This window comes from Rhinolophus hipposideros, assembly GCF_964194185.1.
Source record: "Rhinolophus hipposideros genome assembly, chromosome: 6".
Classification (NCBI taxonomy): Eukaryota; Metazoa; Chordata; class Mammalia; order Chiroptera; family Rhinolophidae; genus Rhinolophus; species Rhinolophus hipposideros.
Window position 1 is genome coordinate 84,641,114 of NC_138052.1, and position 22,860 is coordinate 84,663,973.

Sequence of the window (22,860 nt, forward strand, 5' to 3'; positions counted from 1 at the left end):
CAGTCGGGCATGCGCACTACTTCTTCTTCGGGGACTGCCTTGCTTTTCCCGCCCTTCACTGGCCTCCGGAGGAGGGTCAGAGTTCACTCCCCTCTCTGGGGATGCCTGCGGGGAGTGCGAGGACTAGCAGGAGGCGGACGTCCTTCAGGTCCTGAATCTTAAGAGACAAAGGACAGACTTTAGGACTAACTCCGCGGAGAGCTAGGAGGAGGGAAGAGGTTTGTGGGCGGTGTCAGGGGTGAAAGGTCAGAGGGCTGCGAAGTGGGCGGAGCGAGCCGGAGGCGGATGGCGGCGGCGACGGCTCTTTGGCGGCAGAGTAGCTGAAGCTGGGACGTGGGTCGGGCGCGTCCGGCGGTGGCAGGAGAGCGGTGGCCGCTCCCAACATGCACAGCCTGGCGACGGCTGCGGTGAGTGGGTGCGCCGCCCAGCCTGGGCCCAGAACCCCTCCTCGGTCCTGCGTCTCGGCCTCCTCTCCTAGCTCCCTCTGTGGAGCCTGGAGGCCAGCTTCTGCCCTCAACCCACGAGGCCCCGGCCCCCTTCCTCGCCGCGCTTGGGTCGCGGTGAAGCCACCCCCCACTTTCCTCGCCCACCGGCCCTTGTGGCGTCTCGCGCCGCATTTCGCGTTCTTTTCCGGCCCTAGGCCTGGTCCCGCGCCCGGAACGCCTCCCTCGCGGCCCGGACTGGCCATTCATTGATGCATCGGCCTGACCAGCCGTTTCCGGGGGCCCGTTGCGTTCTGGGCGTCGGCGGGGAGGGGGGTGACGCTGTGGTCCATTGGACGAGGCCCCGGGCTCTCGGAACTGCCGGCCGGGGCACATCGCAGCGGAAAGGAAACACACGGCTTCTAGTTCAAACCACTTGCTTTGCCGATGGGAAACCTGAGACCCAGAGAAGTGAAGAATTATCCTGTCTGACTTGCGGTTCCCTGCGCCTGAAACCTTTCCGCACACGTCTCGTTTTATCAGTGCGGCCTTGTAACCAAAATGGATCGGGTCGTTCACCTGTCTGTGTAACCCTGTGGCTTCCCATTGCCTTTAGGTAAAATCCAGACTCCTCGCCACGACGAGACCCTCGCTGGCCCTTACCCACGTTTGCAGCCTTGTCTTAGGTCACCTGCCCGCTAGGCTGCAGTTACACGGCCATCCCTTCCCGCATCCCTTCTGCCGTGCTTTTCCCCTCCAAAGTGTGCTTTCTGATCTCTGGTCCTGGAATGCTCTTCCAGCTTGCACACACACACACACACACACGCGCGCGCGCGCGCGCGCGCGCGAGCATAGCTGGCTTCCCTCAGGTCTCTGCCAAATCTCCCTAGAGGGGCCGACCCTGACCATCTTTCTTAAAGTACCGTCGTTCTGTCACCTCCAACTTTACTTTTAGAGGACCCTGTACAGCACTGATTCCAATTTGTGATTTTTTTTTTTTTGTATTTATTTGCTTGTTGATTGTCTCCCTCTTGAGGACAGAGACGGGGATCCTGTGGGTCTTGTGTACACGGTTACCCTCGTCCAGGACAGTTCCTGGCACCAAGTAAGGGCTCGGGTGCTGTGCTGATTGAGGGGTGCAGGTGAGGGAGGTGGCTACTGAGAACACTTAGCCACCGTGGGGAAATGGAGTCATATGATTGGAGCACACTTTCGTAAATGCCCATCCCCCTTTTTCTGTTTCTCCAAGGAAAAGGGACTTAATGAGAGAAGCATATACTTAAGTTGCATCGGTAGGCAACATGATACAAATATGAAATAGAGAACCCAAAAAATTGCCCTTAAATATGAAAAGGAAGCTTAGTGTGATTAGGTTATAGAAAACATTGTCATTTCCAGAGTCAGTGGCATCTCTTTGCCTCCTGTCACCATGTTTCTAAGTGTGTGTAACTACTCAAAGTGGAGAAGTACCTTTTATATCTCTCAGTTAGGTGTTTGCAATTTCCCCAACTTTTTTGTTTCTTCTCCCAAATGACGTGTATAATTTGGAAGGAGCAAGTCAGAAGATGAGGTTTCTGCTAGTAGGGAGGGACAAGGTAAATAGATTCTTCTAAGGTTGGCTTGTCCATCTCTCAAAATCTGATTGTGTGTTCTCCACACTTTGATGCCAAGCTGCTCTTTTCTCTGTGCCTCCCCAAACTCTATACTCATACCTATTCAATTTCTTTTATTTTCATTTGCTCCCTATAATTCCTCTTTTGAACAGCCATTAAAGCTGTGGTTCATTACTTACAGTCAAGTACTCAATACATGTTTCTTCAATTAAATTGACAATACATTTATTTAAAATTTGAACTTTTAGATATACTTTCATTTGTTGTTCTGCCTAGACCACTCGAAAGCTCTTGACAAGTTACTTTCTACCACTCATTCACTAGAATATTTGGTTAGTGAGGAGACTGAAGTGCATGCCTTCCATTAGACTAAACTGCCTGTTTTATTCTGATCTGGGTAGAGGGACAGTAATGGTGTGTGTCACTCACTAGAAATTGAGAAAAGTTAATACATGCACCAGTGCCTGCAGTAATCTAAGCAACTTGATTATTACTTTTTGCCTAATGATGAAAATTTGTATTTGTGTGTACCTTTATTTATCTTTTTTAAAATAACAGCTAATTCATCATTCGGCTAGGGAGATAGTACTGTCAGAGGAGACTGTGATCACATGTGAATGCAGGATTTCATTCACAATAGGTAGGATTTGAGATAATTTGGGCAGTATCTTAAATTTTGACTTGAGTAGTATTATACTAGAAATGTATGGTATAATAGACTTTTAATTCTTTACAGAACACATCCTAACATCTTCATTATTGCCACCATAGAATGTAATTTCTTTCTCACACCTACTAAATAAGGACACAAATACACATAGGCTTATTTAAAGGTGAACTAAGAATAACAGAGTGATCAGTGGTTGGCTAGGTTCACTCACTGGTTAAATGGCTTGCTCCTAGATTCAGCTTTGGGACTCTATGTAGTTCCTGCCTCAACAGAGTAACAAATCACTTTGTTATGGACCTTGGAGGTTGATTAATATAATAATCATACATATCTTCACATACTGTGGGTCTTCTGTAATGAATGATATGCTAGTGATCTAAAACAACCAAAGGAAAGCCCTTAACGAGATGCTCTGGGTATGCATTTTTAAAAATATTCCCCACTGATTTCTACTGGCACGTCTAACATCCTTCAACCCTTGTTTTTTCCTCGCTTTCCACCTAATGAGCAGCGTCATTAGTTATTCTATATCCTTTTGTTGAAGTTGTGCTAGACTCCCAGATGCCTTCCTCTTTGGCAAGTGAAAAGAACATTGTGCGTTCTGGTGCATCTAATTCAGAGACTGTCTCCTGTTGAAGTTTTAAGCAAATTGCCTAACTTCTCTTTGCTTGTTCACTTCTATTTTTAAAAAGTTATTTTTGAAGAACATTCTGGCCCTTATTTTTATAATGATATGAGGATAATTAAGCTAATTTAATATTTCCCTTTGGCAGTATTTAGAAAGTGTATTTTCTTGGAATATCGTCAACTAGACATTCAAAAACACTGGTTGAGTCATCTCCAGACTTGGGAAAATAATCTCTGTTTCAGTCTAATTCTCTTCTTTCTTTATTCATTGTCACATATTCATTGGTAGAAAAGCCAGCTATTTTGGCCCTCGAACATAAAGTTGTATTGAAAGATTTGGATATTTTCTATTTAAGAAAGCCGTCGACATCAATGTTTAAATTTCCTCATAAGGGATAAATCATTTTTCTTTCTCATTTATAGGTAAATGTGGGTCTTTTTATTTAAATTCTAAGTATCTTTTCCTTTTCACATTTTAAGTATTCAGATCTTACAGAGATAGAAGACCAACTATCAGTACCCTGTGTTTGTGACACTTGAAGTTAACCATTGGTTAAGCTTTGTTGAAAGAAAAAAGTTATTTGAAATACTTTTTCTATATACAAATCATTAAACAGAAAAGAGGAGAGCAATTCCCTCCTAAATTTTGGCCATACAGACATTTTTAACATTGAAAGGGAGGGACCACTGACATTAAGCGAGTTATATCTGAAGATACAGTTATATCCAATAGATCTTGTTTGTAATCTTGGAAGACAGTATTGAGGAAGATAACTAATAGTTTAAATCAGACTTCTCATAAGTGACCTTATGTTTCTGGGTATGTAAGTGAACTTACCGTTTATCCAAATCCAACTGTTAATGAGCTAGATTATACACAATAGGATAGTAAACTTAAAAGCCTGTATTAGGATCTTAAGAAGTATTTTCTTCAACTTGGAGAGATATTTGTGATTTCAATCCTATAAACCAGGTAGGGGCTCACTGATTCTAGAGAGAAGTAGCCTAGAATTTAAATCTAATTTTCTGCCATAGACTCGTTGTGTGAACTTGCATATATTTAAGCTCCCTGAACCATTCTTAGAATTTTGAGAATAAGGCAGATGATCCACAGTGACTGGCACATGGTATGTTCAATACATATTACCTCCTATAAATAGTTTCTAGAAAAGGCAGACCTCATCTATAGCAGCAAAAAGCACATCCATAGTTGCCTAGGGCTGGGTGTGGTGCGGTTCCTGACAGGAATACTAGAGAACTTTTGAGGGTAATGGAAGTGATCTGTATCTTGATTGTGGTGGTGGTTACTCAGGTATATAGCTTTCTCAAACTTCATTGAAATGTGTACTTAAAATGGGTGCACTGAAAAGTTTTATTCTATATAAATTATACCTGAATAAAATTTATTTTTAAAGCACCACTTAGATTATAACAAAGAAATAAATTTCTAAGATGTTATAGCTGACTGAGACTTCGGTGATTAATTCCTTCACTTTACCAATGATAAAACCGAGGCTTGGAAAAGTAAATGACTTGTCCGAGGTTACACATGCTAGAAATGGCAAAGCTGTGTTTTGAAGCCACTTATGGCTTCTAATCCAGTGCGTGTTCCACGTATGTGTGTCCTATTCATTCACTTGATAAACATGTTCTTAATCGTAGGTCCATGGATTGGTTACAGAGGGGGTGGTCTATGAATTCCCTGAAATTATGTGGAAAACAAATTATGTACAAAACAATTTGCAATTATGTCTTTTTCTGAGGAAAAGACCCATAGATTTCATTTGATTCAAGAACTGTTACCCCCTGTGCTTGTGGTAATCTGCCATCATTGTTAGGTGGTCTCCAGTAGGGAAGTCGTACGTGAGTTTGCTTATCTGCCACTGGACAGTGTGTGCTACTAGACTGAGTTCCATATCAGCCATAGCCTCAGAAATGTAATTAGTAAATTATAAATTAAAGAATAGTAGCAAGTGAATTAGGAATTTTTAGAGGTGATCTTTAAATCGAGCATGGGAAGAAGGGGAAATCTGTCACCATCATTTACTCATAGTTTCATTTGTAATATGAGGATGAAACCACATTATTGTGATCATTAAATGAAACCATGTTTTTTAAAAAGTGCATATAGATCCCTCTCTTCCCTCATCCCCCACTTTCACTTCCCACTACCTTTTAGAAGACATCAATTTTCAGATTCTAATATTTTTGTGAGAGGTGTGCCTAAATGATCCTTGGGATTCAGAAGGAAAGTGAAAAATACATTTGGGGTTTTTATTACCATCAAGATCTAAGAATGAAACTAGACCACTATTTTATACCATTCACGAAAATTAACTCAAAATGGATTAAAGATTAATTCAACAAAAAAAACCCAAACAACCTGATTAAAAAATGGGCAGCGGATCCGAATAGACATAGTTTTACATACAGAGGGGCCAACAGGCATGTGAAAAGATGTTCAACATCAACAACAGGGAAATGCAAATCAAAACCTAAATGAGACATCACCTCACACCTGTTAGAATGCTGTAAAAAGACAAGAAATAACAAGTGGTGAGCTTGTAGAAAAAAGGGAACCCTCGTATACTGTTGGTGGGACTGTAAATTGGGACAGCCACCGTCGAAAATAGTATGGAGAATCCTCAAAAACTTAAGAATAGAACTACCGTGTGATCCAACAATTCCTCTTCTGGATATTTATCTGAAGTATATGAAAACACTAATTTGAAAAGATACATGTACCCGTATATTCATTGCAGCGTTATTTACAGTAGCCAAGATATGAAAAGCATGTAAGTGCATTGGAAACAAAATAAGTGCGTAGGGATGTTGTGTGTGTATAAACACACACACACACACACACACACACACACACACACACACAATGGAGTACTACTGAGCTGTTAAAAAGATAAAATATTGCTATTTGCAACAACATGAATGGATCTCGAGGGTATTATGCTAAGTGGAATAAGGCAGAAAAGAACAAAACCCACATGATTTCACTTGGGGAATATAAAACAAAGACACAAGTAAAACAAACAAACTCCTAGATGTAGACAACAGATTGGTGGTTACCAAAAGGAAGGGGAGTGGGGAGGATGAAATGAGTAAATGGGGTCAAATATATGTTGACAGATGGAAACTAGACTTTTGGTGGTGGGCACGGTGAGCACACTGGAGTGTATACAGATACCAAATTATAATGTGTACCTGAAATGTACATGTTATTAACCAGTGTTACCTCAAAAAAAAGATCTAGTGAGATGCTGAAGTTGTGCTTTAGAGTTTTGTTCAGGGATGATGTCCAAAGTATTTTATCAATTGTCTGGTAATATAAATTAATTTATAAATCATATTTAACTCAGAATTGTAAAATATTTTTTATTCTCCAAAATAGCTGAATTTCCGTGTGTGATAAAATTAGTTCTTGATACATAGGTGTGTGTGTGTGTGTTCGTCCCTATCATTATCTAAATTATGCCCATCTGAGCCATAATTTGACATAGGGAACTATGTCAAACAATTTCACAGACTTTTCCATTAAATTTATGGTTATTAAGTACCTTGTAATCTCAACACGTAGAGAATTTCTCTTAATATCAGTGACATTGTTCATGGTGCTGATTGTTTTTCAGATTCTGCTGAACTAACAGCAGTAACATTTTAATTTTTGTCTGAGATTTTTATACATTCCCTATCTATTGTCTAGGTCACAGGAAATAGTTATTTAGAAAGTTGTCTTTAGATCAGACCTAATCCTTGAGACATGACAAGCAGCACTAGCAAAGCAGTTAAGAGTATGGACTCTGTTGCCAGATTGCCTAAATTCAAATCCTGGCTTTGCTGCTTAAGTTTTTAAATAACTTCTCTGTTCCTCAGTTTCTTCATCCATAAAATGAGGGTAGTGATGATAAGTATTTATTTAGGCCAGTACCTGACAGTAAGCACTATATATGTTAGTTCCCATTTTTATTTTAAGAAATAACTTTATTCATCCCATATCAAATAGGTATTCAGTGGGTTTAAACTAACTCCTGCTATTAAATTGGGGGCAAAGTTCAATAGGGATGATGAAAAGGGGGTCTCTACCCCAGATGTTTCCTGGTACCAAACTGCCCTCACTGCCTTCCCATTTGCTAGAATGACTACGGAACCCATAGCTCCAAGCCAGTGCCTGAGAAGGCTGCAGCTCCTTAGGCACCGGGCATTGGCTCCCTGGAGTGCCAACACCATTCCAGGGGTACCATCTCAGCGCGGGAGTCAGGCCAGGCCTGGGAATGGACTATGTGGGGATGGGCCTGGTGTTCAGAAGCCATGATATGCTGACTGGTGGCTACTAGTGCAGCCTGGTGGTGTTCACGTCGGGTACCCCAGGGCAGAATAGGGTACAGGGTTGTTGGATAAAAGTCACAGACTGGTGTGGAGTTTACTGATAGCGGTGTCTGGTGACAGGACTTTGGGGAGAGTTGACCAGAATGAATGACTAATCAGGGTGGATACTATATTGCTGGGGCAGCGTTTATGAGGCCCCCTTTAGTTACTGGATTGTGGGCCGTTCAAGAGACTGGCCAGGAAACCCAAAGCTAAGCCCTTGTTTCCACTGAGCCTTTAAGGTGATGTAATACTTTAAATAAACATACCCTATCTTCTGGGGGAATTACATTTCCAAAAATAATTTTTCAGTTGAGGGCCTGTCTGGAGCAGCATTGAGAGGGCAGCTGCTTGGACAGTACTACTTTGGTTGTTGGGAGGGGGCAAAAAACTACCCTGTTTCTTCTACATCGTATTGTTGCTTTAGGAGCCTGTTTCCTTGAGGCGCATCTCTAATGGGAGTCATGAAACAGTTTTTCACAGGTTACTCTAAGGCACTTCAAGAAGACTTAAGCGGCGTGGTGTTTAAGTTCGTTTAGCAGAATACCTTGGGGTTCATTCTGTCAAGTGAAATGATAAACATTAAGCTAAAAGCTATATGATTAAGCTTCCATCTATAGACAGCTGTTGTTCAGCTTGGATAGAGTGAATGTGAGTAGACCTCAGAGTCCATCTTCAGTCTGTTTTTCAACAAAGACAGTTATCCTTTTTTTCCTCATCTTTCCTTTTGGCACTGGGTAGATCAGATCATCATTCTATCACACTAAGGTATAGTGGGAACGTGTAAATACTGTGAGAAGCTGTGTAATACAGTTCAAGAAAGCACTGGAGTGTGCACCTTCATACTTGAATGACTTGAACAAGTTTATTCCTCTGAGCATAGTTATCTGCAAATGTAGATCCCTTCTTTCTATTTACCCAAAATTTATTCTTCATGGTTTGGGGGGAATTAAGTGAGAAAAATATTGGACACCGGGATAGAAATCACCATGAATTTGTTATGACTTTAGAGCTAGAAATAGTAATGGTGATCGTTTTTCTAGTCTACCATCTTATTTTCCAGATACAAATAATCAAGGGACTTAACCAAGGTCACAAGGCTATTTGACAAATGTGAAGAATTATAGAAATCCTCAAAATTTTTTGGAATATTGTGATTCTTTACCACAATAGTGAAAGCATGTTTTATAAATCTGTTTACATAGTCCCTATATGAGTAAGTAATGAATGACTTTTAGAACCATTAGAAAAGGGAGCTTTTTCAAATTACATAGGTTTTCTGCTCCCCAGAGTGGGATGCTGGAATTACTGGGAAAAGACCAGCAAAGGGCGGGGAGGCTGTAACTTTTCATTCAAAAATTGTTACAGGTACATTGTTAAAAAAAAAAGTTTAAACTATGCAGAAGATTTTATTGTAAACAACGAAAAGTCTCCCTGGTGTCCTAAAAATTTATATGTAAATATATAGGAATATATGTGTGTTAATGGAAGCATATATGCTATTCAGTACCCTTTTGTGGTTTGTTTGTTTTTGTTTTTATTTAGTATTAGCACATACGGAGTTATCTCTTTTAATTTCTTAAAGGGCTACATAGTATTCCATATAAAGATGTGCCCATACATATTTAACCAATTCCTTATTGGTAGATACATGTTATATCAAGTTTTCTGCATCCTGGCATATCTTCAGTACAGCCCAAGTATACCTATAGGATAAATTCCTAAACATGGAGTTATTAAAGCGTGTGTGCATTTTAGATTTTGATAGATTCAAATCGTTTATATCAACTGTATGTATTTAGAAAACCTCTCCTGGTATTTATGAAAACTATATTCCCTCTCCAGCACTGCTGCAGAGTAAGACTTGGTTTGACTCTAATGAAACTCATTTGTTTACTTTCTTGTTTTCACTTGTAGCCTGTGCCTACTGCGCTGGCTCAGGTGGATCGAGAAAAAATCTATCAGTGGATCAACGAGCTGTCCAGTCCTGAGACCAGGGAGAATGCTTTGCTGGAGCTGAGTAAAAAGCGAGAATCTGTTCCTGACCTTGCTCCCATGCTGTGGCATTCATTTGGTACTATTGCAGCACTTTTACAGGTGGGTACACTTGCGTGAATTGCACTTCAGTCCTGTACATCACCGTCATATCTGTCTGCCTTTGCCCAAATGATTTTGAAGACATTAGTAGGATGAGTCTCTCTGAACGTTAGCATTTGTAAGAATCTGTTTTAGAAAAGTCCAAGGCTCTTGTTAAAATGTAGATTCTTGGATCCTAGCCAAGATATTTGATTTATTTAGTCTGAGATTAAAAATCTCTATTTTTAACAAGCACCTTCCTTGCTCTCAGGTGATTCTGATTCAAGTGTTCTAAGAACTACACTTGGAGAAACACAGCATTAGGAGTACTACAGGACAATTCTACATGACTGGGGAGGAGGTGGAAAGTAAAGTGTAAGGACTGCAAGGTATATTCTGGGGAAAGAGAATGTTAAAGATACAACCAGCTGTAGTGTTAAAGGTGCATACATTTGTACGTGCAAGAAGAAATAACTGACATTGGGTTCCGACAAGAATGGTCATTGGTGGGGAATGATCATCCTTTAAATATTGTCTAAAATACCTAATAATTTTTCAGATCTGTTAAGTCAGTTCACATTCTATCCCTACTGCATGTAGCCGAGAATCTAATCTTACAGAAACATTTTTATGTAAAAGTTTTACAATTGAAATAAATGAGGTTGTATTCAACAAATTATCACCTTTTGCCAGTACATATATTCATTGCTGTTTATACCTATCCCCATGCATATACCCATGTTATTATCTTTGCCTTTTTGTAGTTGCTACCTAACTAAACTCAGAGTTCTTTATGAGTCACTATGGTTGATTTACTAACTTTCTGGACAACTATCTTATCACTATAACTTGTTGACAAAAAAGAGGGGTTATAAATGTAAGAGTCCCTCAAATGAAAACCTCAACAGCTGCAGGATATAAAGAAAGTGTCGGTGACCAAAGTTGCCTCCATAGAAATCTTCCTAGAGACATATGTAGAAATACCTCAGATAGTCTCAGTCAAGTGTATTTTTGATGAAAGGATAGGAGCATTGTTTGTTTATTTTAAGTTCTTTGCTTTAATATCATAGGAATTAATTTTATAAGTTATTCCATGTTCATCTGGTGCTGTTTTCCATTTTTTAGGAAATTGTAAATATTTATCCATCCATCAACCCACCCACCTTGACAGCACACCAATCTAACAGAGTTTGCAATGCTCTGGCATTACTGCAATGTGTGGCATCACACCCAGAAACCAGGTAAAGACTTGGACTGCATCTATTGGGGGACGTTTATACTGAACAGTCTTTATAACAGTTTCTAATGGTGAGAGGAGGGGCATACGGTAGGTTGCGTGTGTGTGGGTCTGCTCTCTAATTCACTCTGTTTTAGTGTAGTAACAGTATAGTGTTGTTTAACATGTCTTTTATAATTAATTTTTTAACCTTTTTTTATTGTGGTAAAATATACATTAACATAAAATTGACCATTTTAACCATTTTTAAGGGTGCAGTTCAGTAGTATTAAATATATTTATAATGGTCAACCATCACCACCATCCCTCTTTATAAATCTTTATCTTTGAAAACTAACACTCTATACCCATGAAATTATAACTCGCCCTTATGGGCTGCCCGGTGGCTCAGGTGGTTGGAGCGCTGTGCTCCTAACTGGTTGGATTCCCACATGGGCCAGTGATCTGTGCCCTCTACAGCTAAGATTGTGAACAGCAGCTCTCCCTGGAGCTGGGCTGCCTTGAGCAGCTGGAGGTTGGCATGAGTTGCTGTGGGCTGACGTGGGCTGCTATGTGCTGCCGTGGGCTACCGTGTGCTGCCATGAGTGGCCGGCAGCTATCGTGAGTGACCGGTAGCCAGCGAGAGCTGCCGTGAACTTCTGTGAGCGGCCCACCGACGACTGGCGACCGGCTGCCTGCCCCGGGGAGCGCAAGGTTCATAATACCAGCATGGGCCAGGGAGCTGTGTCCTACACAACTAGACTGAGAAACAACAGCTTGCACCAGAGTGGGCAGGTGGGCGGAAAGGGGGTGGCGCGGAAGAAGGAGGAAAAAATAATAACTCTCTAGTCTCCCAACCCCTGACAATACCATTTTACTTTCTGTCTCTATGATTTTGATTACTCTGAGTACCTCATATAAGTGGAATCATACAGTATTTGTCTTTCTGTGATTGGCTTATTTCACTTAGCATAATGTCCTTAAGTTTCATCCGTATTATAGCATATGTCAGAATTTCCCTTTTTAAGGTTGAATAATATCCCATTGTCTCATTTACTTTTTACCCATTCATAGCAATGAATTATAAAGGAGTGGGATTCACATCTCAGGAAAGGTCAGGCATATAGCCACTTCTTCCTCCTGAATCCATGGTAGGCATCACTGTGCCTCGTGTGAAGCAGTGCATGGTATTTAGTAAATATCTGAACTGATCACTTGTTTTTCATCAAACCTAGGTTGGCATCAGAATCTTTCTTAATATAGGACTTTAGGCAACCACTGTAATAGATAAGAACTGGCATACAGGTCAAAGCATTTTTGCCTTCTTGCTATATCTGAAAAATTAAGAAAAGGGAAATACTGTTTAGGAATCTGCTTTGTGACTTTTATGACCCTAAAGCACTTAATAGTCATCTTATTAAAGTTTTTTCTCTCTTTGTCAAATTTCCTTATGGTATCTGAGTGCTAGGATGGCACTGACCTTCCAGAGCTTTAGAGAAGTTACTAAGAAAATTATTTTTAAGCATTTAAGAAAAATGTACAAGTACTTTGAGTGTTAAAAATTTGGGGTGTTGGCTCATCTGCAAGGTTTAACTATGAATAATAAAGTAATGGATTGATTCCATATTAGTTCTCTGACATAACAGTTGAAGATTAAGATGTTTTTAGAATACTTAGTATACCTGAAATTCTCTAACAAAAAAGAAAAGTGTGCATTTATTTAAGCACAGCATATAAACCTGATAATGGCTGCGTGGTTTTGTTGTCTTGGTTTATAAAGTTTTATCTGACTATACCTGGGAATATTGTTATTCAACCATAAAGTAGGTGAGAGAGGGCAACTAGGAGAATCTCTAGGACACTTGATTGCATTTTATGATCTATTTTTTAAAATCTGCAATTGGTTATTTTATCAGCTTTTAAGGTACTTGGTGCTGATAATAGGTAAAACCATGTAGTCTCTTAACCATTGGCTTAGACTAGGGTTTTTTAACCTTGACCCCACTGATATTTTGAGCTGGATAAGTCTGTGGTAGGAGGAAGAGGGTGAGAGACGGCTGTCCTGTGCATTACAGGATGTTTAGCAGCATCTCTGGCCTCTGCCTACTGGTTGCCAATAACATCCCCTCAGTTGTAGCAATCAAAAATATCTCCAGACATTGCCACATGTCCCCTGGGGGGCAAAATCACCCCATTTGAGAGCCACCGTTCTAGACTATTGACCAATAACCATCTTTCCTAAAGGTCCCTTGGTCAGGCAATGTTATAGACCATACAGAATTAACCACCTGGAAATTTTAATGTTTAGAATTCTTAGAAATTAGCTCTGGGCTCTAAATGTGATTATTGTTCTCTTTCAGGTCAGCATTTCTTGCAGCACACATCCCACTTTTTTTGTACCCCTTTTTGCACACTGTCAGCAAAACACGTCCCTTTGAATATCTTCGGCTAACCAGTCTTGGAGTTATTGGTGAGTTATTAGGGTTGTTTTGCAAACCTGAAGCCCTAATTCATAATAATGGTCTTAATTGGGTGTTTTGTCTGGTGTTTTATAGTTTTTGTCCATCAATTGTTCATTTTTGTCTTTGAGATTGAGTCTCTTTTCACTGATAAATAAATGAGTATCAGGAACGTGATGGCTCTTACCAAGTACCATTCTGAGTATTGCTAATAAGGCCCAACATTTTGGGTTAATTTCAGCATATATGTAGAAATGTTTATTGGAATTGTAGGGAGAGTAAAGAACAAGACCTTCAGTCAACAAATAAAGAATGTAATTATAGAAATAAGAATTTGAGTTTGTTTTTGTTTTGTCTTTTTTTCTCACTTCTAAATTGTTCTTCCTTAACTCCAAGTGTTTAACCTCCCTTTCACCTAGTTAAATTTTTGCATGCTCAAGTTAATATTTCCATATACATTTACTGTGGGAAATGTGTCTAAAATTCTCTTTACTCAAGAAAATAATGTATCAGCTATTTTAGATGTCAGTTTCCTGGGTAGTAAAGACCTGTCTTTGGATTTGTGACATGCATATACATTCAAGAGTTTCTTTCCCAAATTACCCTTCCTTTTTTCAATTTCTTTTTCTCAGTTTTTGTTTATGTACTGACCAAACAATAAGAACATTGATTATACAAATTTTGTTTTGTTAGGTTATTGTATTTATGTTCAACCTGTGTTCATATGCCTGTGATTATAAACCATGAATTAGGAAGTATAATTTAAAAGTTTGGCATTTCTAATACATACGTCTAAGACATTTTATTCTACTTTTAAGGAGTAACTTATCTCATATACTCCACATGAATGTCGCTGTTTTTTAGATCTCCTCCCAAGAGGAACTTTTTCTAATATATTATATTCTGCTTTTAAGCTATAAAAAATTTTCATGTAGGATTTAAAACATCAACAGGATTCCAGCCAAAAGCAAACATTTATATTCTTAAATCTAATTCACATCATCATACTTCGGCTCATTTTTTGACCACTGGGGTTAGATGATGCATTTATGAGATGTTAGAATAAATTTAGCAGTGGAGGACAATATTAAGCCAGTTGTCCACCCTTGCATATATTTCCTGAAACTCAGTTTCTCCAAGTCAGTTGAGAGAACAGGTGAATATTTGGGCCTAGATCTTTTGCTTACAGTTTAAGCATTATCAGACAAGTCTGAATACAAATGAAATGATGCATAAGAAAAATTAGAAAACACTTGAAACTGATTAAAAACAAAAGCACAACATACCAAAATTTGTAGAGTGCAGCTAAAGCAGGACTTACAAGGTAATTTGTAGCATTAAATTATTACTAGAAGAGAGGTCTTTCATCAGTGAGCTGAGCTTTCACTTTAAGAAACTAGAAAAAGGAACAAATTAAACCAAAGCAAAAAGAAGGGCGGAAATAATAAAGAATAGCCATCCAAGAAAATGAGAACACAGAAACAATAGATAAAAATCAATGAAACCAAAAGCTGATTTTTTAAAAAATTGAGATATAATTGACATACACCGTTGTATTAGTTTTAGGTGTACAACACGATTTGATACATGTATATATTGCAAACTGATTACCACAATAAGTTTAGTAACACCCATCACCACACATAGTTAACAATATTTTTTGCTTTTTTGTGATGAGAACTTTTAAGGTCTGCTCTCTTAAGGACTTTGAAATTATACAGTGCAATATTGTTACTCTAGTCACCATGCTGTACATTACGTCCCCAGGACTTATCATATAACTGGAAATTTGTACCTTTTGACCACCTTTATCCATTTCATCCACCGCCAAAGTTTTACTGAAAAATAATTCAATAAAATTAATAAACCTTTAAGCAGACAGACTGAGGAAAAAAGAGAAGACGCAAATTGCAAATATCAGGAATGAAAAGGGGTATGTTATAACAGACTCTACAGACATTAAAATGATAATAAGGGAACACTGCTAATAACTTTATGCCCATAAATTTGACAACTTTGATGAAATGGACAAATTCTTTGAAAAATTCAATCTGCCAAAATGCACTCAAGAAAATATAGATAAGCTGAATAGTCTTACATCTATTAAATACATTGTTTTTGTAGTTAAAAACCTTCCAACATAGAAAACTACAGGCCCAAATGGTGTATTTCACTAGTGAATTCTGCCAAAAATTTAACGAAGAAATAATAAAAATTCTATAACACTTTTCTAGAAAACAGAGAGGAGGCATCTCAAATCTTGGTAAAGCCAGCATTACTCTGATAACAAAACCAGGGGGGAAAAATAAAAGAAAGCTTTAGGCCAGTATCCCTCAAGAACACAGATGCAGAAATTCTCAACAAAATGGTAACAAATCAAATCTAAGTATATGAAAAGAATCATCATGACTAAGGTGAGGTTTATCCCAGGAAAGCATGCTGGTTCAACTTTCAAAAATCAGTCAGTATGATTGATCATGTCAAGAGACTAATGAAGAAAAATCATAAGATCATTTCTATAGTTTAAAAAAAAAGCCTTTGACAGAATTCAGCATCCATTCATGTTCAGCATCCAAACTCCAGTAAAGTATGAATAGAGGGGAACTTTCTCAATCTGATCAAGTACAAAAAATAATAACCTATGGTTAAGATCCTAGTTAATGTGAACAAGTGAATGTTGTCCCCTAAGACTGAGAACAGGGCAAGGATGTTCATTCTCACCACTCCTATTCAGTGTCATCCTGGGTAACCTGGCTGCTGCATGCAATAAGGCAAGAGAAAAAAATAAAGAGCATAAAATTTAAATTAAAAAAACAAGACTGTCTATTCACAGACAACATGATTAACTGCATACAAAGAAATCTTGAAGAATCTACCCAAAAAAGCTACTAGAACTTGAAACCTACTATTTATAATGGCACCAAAACCTGTGAAAAACTTGTGTATAAATCTTACAAAATACGCGTATTTGCGAACTCTGTAGCTAAAAACTATGATGAAAGAAATAAAAAAAGGCCTAAATGAATGCAGAGACATACTGTTCATATCAGTAATTCACTATTTTTGAGATGTCAGTTCTCCCCAAACTGATCTATAGATTTAGAGCAAGTCCCAAAAAATCCAGCAGGGTTTTTTTTTTTAATAGAAATTGATAAGCTGATCCTAAAATTTAAATGGAAAGACAAGTGAACTGGAATATCCAAACATTTTTTTAAAAGGACAAGTTGGAAAATGGGCCTTACCTGATTTTCAGACCTACCAGAAAACTAGAGTAGTCAGGACAATGTGGTGCTGGGAAGGCTTGCGCTTCAGGGAAGCAGAATGGAGAGTGCAGAAATAGATCCACACCATCGTGGTCATTTGATTTTTGACAAAGGTACAAAGACAATTTAGGATAATCTTTTCAATAAATAGTGCCGGAACAATTGGATATCTATATGTACAACAATGAACCATGATTTATACTGTGTACTCTATCCACACGTTAACTCAAAACGGATTTTAGACCTACCAGTAAAATCTAAATGAAATAGTAATTTGACCTCTACTGTAGGCCTTATTAGTAAATTATGGTACGTGCTGTTTGCTGTGGGGCTTAGAGATGTAGCAGTTGTAGATTGCCCGTTGTGGTTAAAACAAGTGACATTCCCTACTCTCTCCTAAAGTGATTGATTTTAGATAGTACGGGTCCAGTTAACCAAGACCTTTCATAAAAAGGCCAGTGATGCATTGGACAGCTCAGAGAGCAGTCATTTGTTCCATGGCGTTCTGCTTCCCTCTCTACAGAATGGAGAAGATGGCACTGAGCTGTGTCCGTCACCTGATCACTGGTGTCAGTTTAGAAACCAACAGCATGATATAATTGGGATGAATTTTAGAAGTCATTTGCTCTGACTATTATTTTATAGATAAAGAAACAGGCCTCCAAAGGGAAGGTAACTTTATCAAACTTAAGTAAACTAGTTGTAGAACCAGGATTAGAATCCAGGTGTATGTGTGCTTCTTGTTTTGATATACCCACCGTGGTTGTGTTTGGGGAAAGAGGGACAATGAAATAATCAGGAAGCAATGTTTTGTGCCCATTGTGAAGTAGGATTCAGACTGACACCATTTCTTTGCTACCTGGGAATATGCTTTAATACTGGTGTAGAATTCTTCTCAGTTACCCAAAATAAATGGAGAATAGATGTGATATTGTATCTACCAAGAGTGATAGAAAAATGATTTAGATAACTGAACTGCTGCTAACTGTATGATGGGCCAAACTTGGTACCTGATCTTTGAATGCTGACTGATAACAGTCAAGCTGTGCTTTTCTTCCTCTTTTTTTGTTACCTGGGTATGACTGATTTCTCTGACATATAAACCACAGTTTGTGTTCTGTGTTATTTAAGTTCTACAACTAGCTGGATGAACAATACGAAGTTAATTTTGATTGGAAGCCCTGACTCTGAAATAATTTTGTTTGTCCATGTTTTCTTTAGGGGCTCTGGTAAAAACAGATGAGCAGGAAGTAATCAACTTTTTATTGACAACAGAAATTATCCCTTTGTGTTTGCGCATCATGGAATCTGGAAGTGAGCTCTCTAAAACGGTATGTGCTTTTTAACTTAATTAGATTCTACATTGTGTTGGCTCTTGGGCTCCTTCTTTATGGTGTAGTATAACTATTTTGGAAAGGTGTTTGGCAGTATCCGCCAAAAATAAGCCTGCTGTATGACCTAGTAGTCCCACTCTGAGGTATATACCCAAGAGAAGTGAGCTCTCATGTAGCAATGGTGCCAAAAAAATGTATACACGTGACTTTATTTATCTTTCCTTATCGGTATATATTGAGTATTACAATTTTAATACAGTTTTTTCCTTTCTTAAAATGTATATGCTTTTTTTGGCACCCTCTGTATATCACAATACATATACAAGAAAGAATGAACTGCTGATATGAGTGTAACAGATGACACATGAGCATTTTGTTGAGCAAAAGAAGCCAGACACGTATGAGTTTGTACTGTTATCATTCCATTTATGTGACATTCCACAACAGGCAAAACCAGACAATGGGGATAAGTCAGAAGAGCGGTTACCTTTCACGGAAGGATATTGACTGGGAAAAGGCACAAGGGGATCTCCTGGAGTGCGGAGATGTTCTATATTTTAATCTGGTTGTGGTTCATAACCGTGTACACAGGTAGAAATTAATCGAGATATGCTTAAGATTAGTGTACTTTGTGCACTTCACACATTTTCCCGTGTGTAGGTTTGTATTAGTTTCCTATTGCTCCATAACAAATTGACACAAGCTTGATGGCTTAAAACAACACAAACTTATTCTCTGAATAGTTCTGGAAGCCAGAACTCATAAATCAGTTTCACCAAGTGGAAGTCAGGTGTCAACAGGGCAGCATTCCTTCTGGAGGCGCTAGGAGAGAGTCCCTTTCCTTGCTTTTTCCAGCTTCTAGAATTGCATTCCTCGGCTCGTGCCCCCCCTCCTCCATCTTCAAAGCCAGCAGTGTAGTATGTTCACATCTCTCTGTGCTTCTGTCACGTCACCCTCTCCTGCGTCAGGTCTCCCTCTGCCTCCCTCGTACAAGGACACTTGAGATTACATTTAGGGCCTACGTAGATAATCAGAGATGATTAATCTCCCCCAAGATCTTAGCTTAATCACATCTACAAAGCACTTCTTTGCCATGTAAGGTAGCATTTACCGAGTTCATCTAGCAAGAGTGATAGAAAAATGATTTAGATGGCTAAACTACTGCTAATATGATGGACCAAACTTGGTACCTGATCTTTTAATGCTGACTAATAACAGTCAACCTGTGCTTTTCTTCCTCTTTTCTTTTTTTTAACATGGTTATGGGAATCGAACCGGCAACTCTGTTGTTCAGAGCTTGCGCTCTAACCAACTAAGCCATCCGGCTGCCCCAAAAATCTTATTTCTTAAAGATCTTTTAAGAATAAGAAAAGCCTTACCTTATTTGGAAGAGATGAGGCGTAGCTGACTGAATCTCTAAAATCATCTTGGCCCGTAGAAAAGAAAAGAGGCTCTGTTTTCAAACTAGTTTTGAATCTCAACTCTGCAACTTAATAGCTGTGTCACTTCGGACCTTAACCCTGGCAAGTTTTTAATTAATAGTTTTACCTGACACATAGTAGGTGTTCAATAACTGTGAAAGTCTCTACATTTTTAATAATCTGAGAATAACAATGGTACCTACCTCATAGGTTTATTGTGAAAATAAGATATGGCATGTTATGCTTTTAGGAGAAATTCTGGCACATAATAAGTGTTCAACATGGTGATATTTATTAACTTTTTTGTACTGTGCATATCTCGTTAAGTAAGTTGTATATAGTGCAAAGACCTCTGCTTAATTTTCTGGTTCATCGTTATTCTTGGGAGATGAATAGACAACGTTGTGGGCCCTTAATTTTGTTTTACTCCAGGTTGCCACATTCATCCTGCAGAAGATCCTCTTAGATGACACCGGTTTGGCTTATATATGTCAGACATATGAGCGTTTCTCCCATGTCGCCATGATCTTGGTGAGTTTTTTTTTTATCTACCCTGTTTGTAACTACTTCTGACCACACAGCTTATTCCCTTTGCAAATGACACTGAGCAACTTCAGCCTTCCACCTAGAAATAGCAACCTGGAATCTTGTGTAACGAGTCTTGCAATATTTGATCTCTGATGTCAACTAGGATTATTTTGTGTTTTGTGGTTTTTTCCCTACCCCACCCCATTTTGGGGGGAAACAGGGTAAGATGGTCCTGCAGCTATCCAAAGAGCCTTCCGCCCGTCTGCTGAAACATGTAGTGAGGTGTTACCTTCGCCTCTCAGATAATCCCAGGTAAACATTTATAGTATTTATAGGACTTGGGGGAAATACTCTGGTGAAAATGGTTGCTCCATCTTACGACATAGCTTCTATATCTTTAGGACAGGGAAGGGATACAACTATATTTAGTTTGAGCTAGAACTTGATTAATTCCTTTTAAAATATGAAGTGCTGAATTTAAAAAATCTATCAGAGCTTTATTTCCCCGCTGTAACTCTGTACCCTACTCTGAAATTCCAGGGAGTCCAGACAGTTCCCAAAGAACCTTATGATACATGACTCCTATGATTTGAGCTTTCTAGTGCTATTCCACGTGGTCAGAAAGAAAAAGATGCTTTCAAAGATCTCTTAAAGAAAGGAGCAGAGCCCAGAGGGCTCTTGATATATTTTCAATTCTCTCCTTGATTCCTGTAAAGTCCTTGAGCTAATTATTTTATCTCCCTATGTTCAGAATCTTTCTGCCAGAAATCATACATTGAAGGTATAATGCATTTAGAAATATTTGACCTTTTGCTGTGTAAATCCATAATTCATGCTGAAAGCCACTCTCTCAGATTCTACTAAACCACATAATGGGGCAATTTCTGTGTTCCTAGGCATGGGGATAATTTGATTTAATGTGAACTTAGCCTCTTGCCCCTGAGGTTATTCGGCCCTAGCTATTTCTTCAACTATTTTGTCCTATTCTTCAGTGGTTCCTGTTTTCACCAAAGTTTGAAAATATGTTTATTTGAAATTCTACTTGTACGAAGAAATTAGCCTGAGTACATAAGCCATAACTTTGCTTAAAACTACCTTAGAGTTAACATTTACCTCTTTGAGGATTTCAGACTTGACTTTCTGCTAGTTATCGGTTAAAGAAAATGAAACATGTAAAAGTTCATCTGATAACATTGCTACCATAGTTTTGTTTTTACTGCTCATCTCTTATTAAGGGTTTTAACTATAAAACTGAAGCAGTTTTTGAAAGGACACAAATTTATATTAATTTAGAATTAAAGTTCATTTATCATACAATGAGTCAGGTCATATTCCCTGTTAATGTACTGATTTTGGAAATGTTTCATTTACTATAACTCACATATTTCTAACATGATTATATTGGCAATATTTACTGCAATAAATCAGAAAGCAGTTTGAATTGAAGTCAACTATTGTACCACTTATTCCATTCTCTTGTCATGAAATTTTGTACTGGGGCATAATTCTGAAAATGTGTACGGACTACGGATCCTAAGCCTATGTCTCAGATAAGCTTTAAAGATTTTAATGGATTCTTCAAGTAATTTGACAGAGCCATCGATTTGCAGGATTCTGAATATTTATGTCTAAGAAAGGGGCTCTTCCCTATCCCCCCAATGTGGGTTTATTTGTTGGTCTCCCTGGTTGGTTTGTTTGTTTCTGATGTAGGGCACGTGAAGCGCTCAGGCAGTGCCTCCCTGACCAGCTGAAGGACACAACCTTTGCCCAGGTGCTAAAAGATGACACCACCACCAAACGTTGGCTTGCACAACTGGTGAAGAACCTGCAAGAGGGCCAGGTCACCGATCCCCGGGGCATCCCCCTGCCCCCTCAGTGATCCTCGCCGTCCCTTCCCACTACTCACACAAGGTGAGGAAGGGAGGGGGAACCTTCGAGGAAGACAGCTCAGGTTTTATCACCGACCAGGAATAGACAACCTCAACGCTGAACTGCACTGGAGAAAAGGGGCAAGGTACCCTTGCCGAGGTGTATGAGATGCCCTCTCAGGCTGCCTGGAGGACCTGGGCTCCCTCTAATACTCCCAGGACATGGGCTCCTGACACAGCAGTCTGCCACCACAGCCCCAGGAGGGTGTCACCACCAGCAAATGCTGTATGTGCAGCATGCCCAAGACGACCCTTCTCCCCCACTTGTACCTGGCCACTGGCAGGGAGAGGAAACAGTGGTGATAGCAGCAGCACTCTAGGCTTGGTGAACGCCTGGGACCAAGCCATGTGGCGTTTGTTTATTTTGCCTTCCTGGAAGACTCAAGATGTGTCTCTTCATTCTCTCTCTTAGTATTTGTTTACTTTGGTTTTTTGTTTTTAATCTCGGAGAGAGGTGTGTTTAGTGAACACAAGCTGTAATATTCAGCAAAACTTTGTCAATTGGCACTGTTTACAAGTCTGTTAGCCACATAAGCTCAATAAAAACTTGGTCTGGGCATTACATCCCCTCTAGCAGGCCAATAGCTGCATGAACTGTTGGGAGGAATGGGAGGCAGGGGAAAGGTATAAAGCCAAAGGACAGCAGGAACCCACCACCAAATTTCCCTTCCATTTCCCAGTCTTCTCCCCTCAGTTCTGGATGCCACGAGGACCTTAGCCTTGTTTTTGGCTTTAGCTGCTAGCTTTTCCAAATCTCAGTGCTTTCCCCTTTTTCACTTTCCTCCTATCGAACTTAAAACAGACGTCTTAATTCATTAAGCTGTTCTAAAAGGGTATTATTATATTGGGGGAGGAGAGATGGCGGTGGATCTCACCTTCAGTTCAAATCCTCAAAGATATTTTCTGGATGACTTTTAAAAGGGAGG

General features: G+C 39.2%; 1 protein-coding gene across 1 annotated transcript; it reads left to right on the forward strand.

Moving 5' to 3' along the window:
- On the forward strand, positions 1–22,496 carry CNOT9 (CCR4-NOT transcription complex subunit 9). Its single transcript, XM_081051038.1, has 8 exons — positions 1–407; positions 9,627–9,806; positions 10,911–11,026; positions 13,362–13,471; positions 17,945–18,054; positions 19,911–20,009; positions 20,227–20,318; positions 21,717–22,496. The coding sequence occupies exons 1-8, from the start codon at positions 384–386 to the stop codon at positions 21,883–21,885; spliced, it is 900 nt and encodes a 299-aa protein (XP_080907164.1). The 5' UTR covers positions 1–383; the 3' UTR covers positions 21,886–22,496.
- Positions 22,497–22,860: the final 364 nt, after the last annotated feature.

Coding starts and splice junctions, on each gene's coding strand:
- CNOT9 (XM_081051038.1), top strand. CDS start 384: ATGCACAGCCTGGCGACGGCTGCG. Junction 408..9,626: donor ACAGCCTGGCGACGGCTGCG/GTGAGTGGGTGC, acceptor TTTCACTTGTAG/CCTGTGCCTACTGCGCTGGC. Junction 9,807..10,910: donor CTATTGCAGCACTTTTACAG/GTGGGTACACTT, acceptor TCCATTTTTTAG/GAAATTGTAAATATTTATCC.